Genomic DNA, 4,335 nt, shown 5'->3' on the forward strand with positions numbered 1-4,335 from the left:
TACAGACGGCGAAGCTGGGAGCCGTGGAGCAGCGGTGGGTGGCCCAACTGGCCAACTTTGACTATCAACTACAGTAACGACCAGGGCGTGAACACACGAACGCGGACGTCCTCTCAAGGCTGCCCGAAGCGGAAAGCCCCGGAGGGGCCAGCCCGGAGGAGGGCTATATGGTAGGAGCAGTAGAGGCACCAGGCAGCAGACAAGAGGCCGTGCCTGAGAACTGGGGATGGGATCCCCGTCGGTGGAGGGAGAGACAGGCCAGGGATCAAGATGTGCGGCTGGTAAGAGAATGGCTGGAACAGGGCCGACGGCTGACGCCAGCGGAGAGGTTAGCCCAGACGGATACTGGGAGGAGGCTGCTGGGGCAATGGGACAGGCTGGAGCTGAGAGATGGCGTTCTGTGCAGAAGGGTCAGTGACCCGAAGTTGGGCGAAGAAGTACGCCAGATCGTGGTACCCGCAGATGAGGTAACGGCGTTAGTTTCGGCGTACCACAACCAGTTGGGGCACCAGGGACAGGAGAGGACCGTGTCCCTGCTTAGGAGATTCTTCTTTTGGCCCGGACTAGAGGCATCGGTGCACGCCCTAATTCAAGCTTGCCCGAGATGCATATTGTTTAAGTCCAGACGGGAGGTCCGAGCGCCAATGGTACCCATCCATGCGAAGGCCCCCCTTCATATCATGGCTATGGACTTCTTGACACTGGGCCGACCACGAGATCGCTACCAGAACATCTTGGTAATAACGGATTTGTTCACAAAGTACGCTTGGGCTATCCCCACCCTCGACCAGACTGCAACCACCACCGCTACAGTTTTATGGCGGGCCGTCTTCCAGACGTTCGGATGCCCGGAGTTTCTGCACTCCGATCAAGGAGCCAACTTTGAGTCCAGGGTAATTAGAGAACTATGCCAGTTGTACGGTTGCACGAAAACTCACACCACTTCGTATCATCCTCAGGGGAACGGCGGCTGCGAGAGATTCAATCAGACCCTATTGGGGCTGCTGGGGACCTTGGACCAACAACGGCAGGACGATTGGGTGAGTGCATTGCCAAACCTCCTACAGGCCTATAACAACAGTATACATAGTACTACGGGTTACGCCCCCACGTACCTGATGTTTGGCAGACACATACGAATGCCTACTGACCTGGTCCTAGGAGTGACAGCCGACCAAGAGGAAGCAAGTGTAACGGAGTGGGTGGGGCGCCATCACCAGCGCTTGCATTTCGCCTACGAGCAGGTGTCGAAAAGGATACAGACGGCAGGAGAGAAAAGTAAGCGGTTGTATGATCGGACTGCTAGAGAAGCCCCTCTACTGCCAGGAGAGAGGGTGTTGGTGAGAGATAATCGGCGGCAGGGGAAGGGGAAACTGAGTGACCGTTGGGAGGCCACCCCTTATGTAGTCTGCCGGCAGCAGAGGCCGGGACAGCCGGTCTATACCATCCGGCCAGAAGGGAAGTCAGGCCCCGACCGTGTGGTGCACCGGAACATGATTCGCCCATGCCCTAACTACCCTGAAGCCGTGGAAGAAGTCCCCACGGAACCTGTACCAGCGGCCCCCTGGATTGAAGGTTGGGCTGTGGTACCAGGGAGACCCGTGGTGGCACCACCCCCGATCGCCCCGAGAGAACCAGAAGCAGCCCCTGAACAAGCTGAGCCCGATTCACCAGTGAGACGATCCCAGCGAGAGAACCGAGGCCGACCCCCTGCCCGCTATGGTGAGTGGACAGCCCGAGGACGTTCTAGGGACTAGAACGGATTGGCGGGGGAGGATGTCACAAGGTGACGATCTTTAGGGGCGGAACCAAAATTCGGGAAGTTTGGTTCCGCCCGGAAGTGTTTCCGCCCGGACCGGAAAAACAGAACACCGGAACTTCCGGTAGCGCCGTAAGAGGGAAAATCAGGGAATTCGATGCACCTGTGCCTAGTTAGGGACAGCGGTTGGTGATTGGAGGATACGCTGGACAAGGCAGTACTTAAGGCCAAGTTATTTCACAGTCTGAGAGCTCTTTCTGGTGTGTGTGAAGCACTGTGTCGTGCCCGTCTTGGTGCGCTGCTGGTGGCTGTCTAACTCTCTCTCTCCCTCAGGCTGGAATTGTATGATTGTGAAGACATCGCGAACCTTAAAGGTTGAGAAGTGAACGGATTATACGGCGAATTGAGACGACGTGAAAAAGGGGATTGGAAGCGGCATTGATGTGAGTACTAAGAGCAAGCCGAAAGTGCCCTGTATATTGACCTGGCGTTGTGTAGATCTCCCCAGGAGGAGGAGGGCGGCCCTACCCCTAATATAGCGTGGTGGGAGAGCCGAAGGAATACTTATTGAAGTAGTCACAACGACGACATCACTAGCTAGGCCGCATATTCCATCGCCAGATCCGAACCAAGCGAAGTGAAGGAAGACGGGTGTCCTTTTCGTACACTGAGTGTGGTGGGTGAGTCTTCGTGCTGTGAAAACCTATAATTTTGACGTGGTGCTGTATATTGCTGTGGGTTGCTGTGTATTGCCGTGTGTCCTGTCAGATAAACCCCCGCCTTCACGCACTCCGTCGCGGGAGGACAAGGAGACTGCTGGTTCTAGCCTAGTTCAGTAGAGTATATGTTGTGAGCGTGCTTCAGATCTCCGGAGATAGCACGGTACGCTGTGTTCAGCCCAGAGGTGGGAGCTATTCAAAGCAAACTAACTGTGCTTTGTGTCCAATCTGATACCTGTGGAGAGAAAAGGAAAGAGAGAGTGAGTAACACAAGGAGAAACAGAGGAAACCTGTACTTACAGTACGCTGTGTTCAGCCCAGAGGTGAGAGTCATTCAAAGCAAACTAACTGTGCTATTGTGCCCAAGTTGATACCTGTGGAGAGAAAAGGAGAGAGATTGAATAACACGAGGAGGAATAGAGCGAACCCTGTACTTACAGTACGTTGTGTCCAGCCCAGAGGTGAAAGCCATCCAAAGCAGAGTAACTGTGTTTTGTGTCCAAGTTGATACCTGTAGAGAGGAGGAGAGAGAGTGGATAACGCGAGGAGAAATAGAGCGAAACCTGTACTTACAGTACGCTGTGTCCAGCCCAGAGGTGAGAGCCATTAAAAGCAAACTAACTGTGCTATTGTGCCCAAGTTGATACCTGTGGAGAGAAAAGGAGAGAGAGTGGGTAACACGAGGAGAGACCGAGGAAACCTGTACTTACGCCGCTGCCTGTGGAGAAAGAGAAAGCGAGTGAGCACCCAAGGAATGAACTGTGTGAACCAGTACTTACTGTGAGCTGCAATCAGCGAAGAGGTGAGAGCAAAACCAAGCCGAATTAACTGTGCCTTTGCGTCCCAGCCGTTGCCTGTGGAGGAAGAGAAAGAGAGTGAGCACCCCGAGAACGAACTGTGTGAACCAGTACTTACCGTGAGTTGTATTCAGCGAAGAGGAGGAAGAAGGAGGGCGCTACGGATACCTAAGACTCTGGCCGGGCCCCGAGTCCCACGCCCCGGATCCCCGTGGCCCCCTTGCTCCCTGACCTCTTCCCGGCCATAGCCCATCTGGAGGGCCGAGTCAGAGTTTAGTTTTAATTACCCTTTCCCTATTCCCCAAGCTATTTTTAAATATTTAAATAAAGATTGTTTTATCACTTACTTGTTCTCGTGTTGTTTGGCCATTGGGTTGGCTTTGGGGACCTCCTCGAGGTGGAAATTGAGAAGGGGTGTGGCTTAGTCAAAGCATAGCCGCCCCTGGGTGTGACACAAGTGCAAGTCTGCAGCCAGACCCTTCTCCAACGGTTACCAAAAGCAGTTAATGTTCCAAATGGTTGCTGCTAGAAAATAAACTAAACAGCCTGAGAAGACAGGGCTCATTTCCCTGAAGAGTGTTTGTTTCTTTAGTTAGATTGCCATTTGTTTTATTTAAGACAGTAATTTTAGTTGTATTGTTTGAAGTTAAGTTATAGTTTTATTAAAAAGTTCATTAAGTTAAAACTCCTGGTCTCCTGTTTTTAGCTATGGTAAGGTGTTATCTTTCGATTTCAATCTTTGTTTCCATATAGTACAAGGTGCCATATTAAATATTTTTTGATGTGTCTTATATTTGAATTTCTCAACATTCTTCTCACCACTGATAATGAATGGGTTTGGACTCAATTATGTCAGTGTTCCATTTTCATTCATTTTGGACACCTCATACATTGAGTGACAGAACACTTTTCTTTTATCATATATTTACATATTTGGTATTGCTGGATTCAGCACAACCCCACCTTTCCAACAAGCCATCATATGTGTTTCTATGATAATGCCAGGCAAAGCAAGCACAAAGTAAATTAAAACATTCTGCATAGATATTGAATTTGTGCA

The 4,335-nt window shown here is 51.4% G+C and overlaps 1 protein-coding gene across 2 annotated transcripts; it reads left to right on the plus strand.

Annotated features, from left to right (window-relative positions):
• The first annotated feature begins 572 nt into the window (after positions 1 to 572).
• LOC127969445 (uncharacterized) lies at positions 573 to 3,639 on the plus strand. Of its 2 annotated transcripts, XM_052571442.1 has the most exons (3): positions 573 to 2,019; positions 2,093 to 3,217; positions 3,326 to 3,639. In XM_052571442.1, exon 1 carries the CDS (start codon positions 645 to 647, stop codon positions 1,755 to 1,757), a length of 1,113 nt encoding a protein of 370 aa, XP_052427402.1. In that variant the 5' UTR covers positions 573 to 644; the 3' UTR covers positions 1,758 to 2,019; positions 2,093 to 3,217; positions 3,326 to 3,639. The 2 variants fall into 2 exon arrangements, with proteins under 2 accessions (XP_052427402.1, XP_052427394.1); XM_052571434.1 differs by having other exon boundaries at positions 573 to 3,217; positions 3,326 to 3,638.
• Positions 3,640 to 4,335: the final 696 nt, after the last annotated feature.

This window comes from Carassius gibelio, chromosome A4 (genome assembly GCF_023724105.1).
Source record: "Carassius gibelio isolate Cgi1373 ecotype wild population from Czech Republic chromosome A4, carGib1.2-hapl.c, whole genome shotgun sequence".
Taxonomy (NCBI): Eukaryota; Metazoa; Chordata; class Actinopteri; order Cypriniformes; family Cyprinidae; genus Carassius; species Carassius gibelio.

Bases quoted from the DNA above. Each gene is read 5' to 3' on its own strand.
- LOC127969445 (XM_052571442.1), top strand. From the start codon at position 645: ATGGTACCCATCCATGCGAAGGCCCCCCTTCATATCATGGCTATGGAC.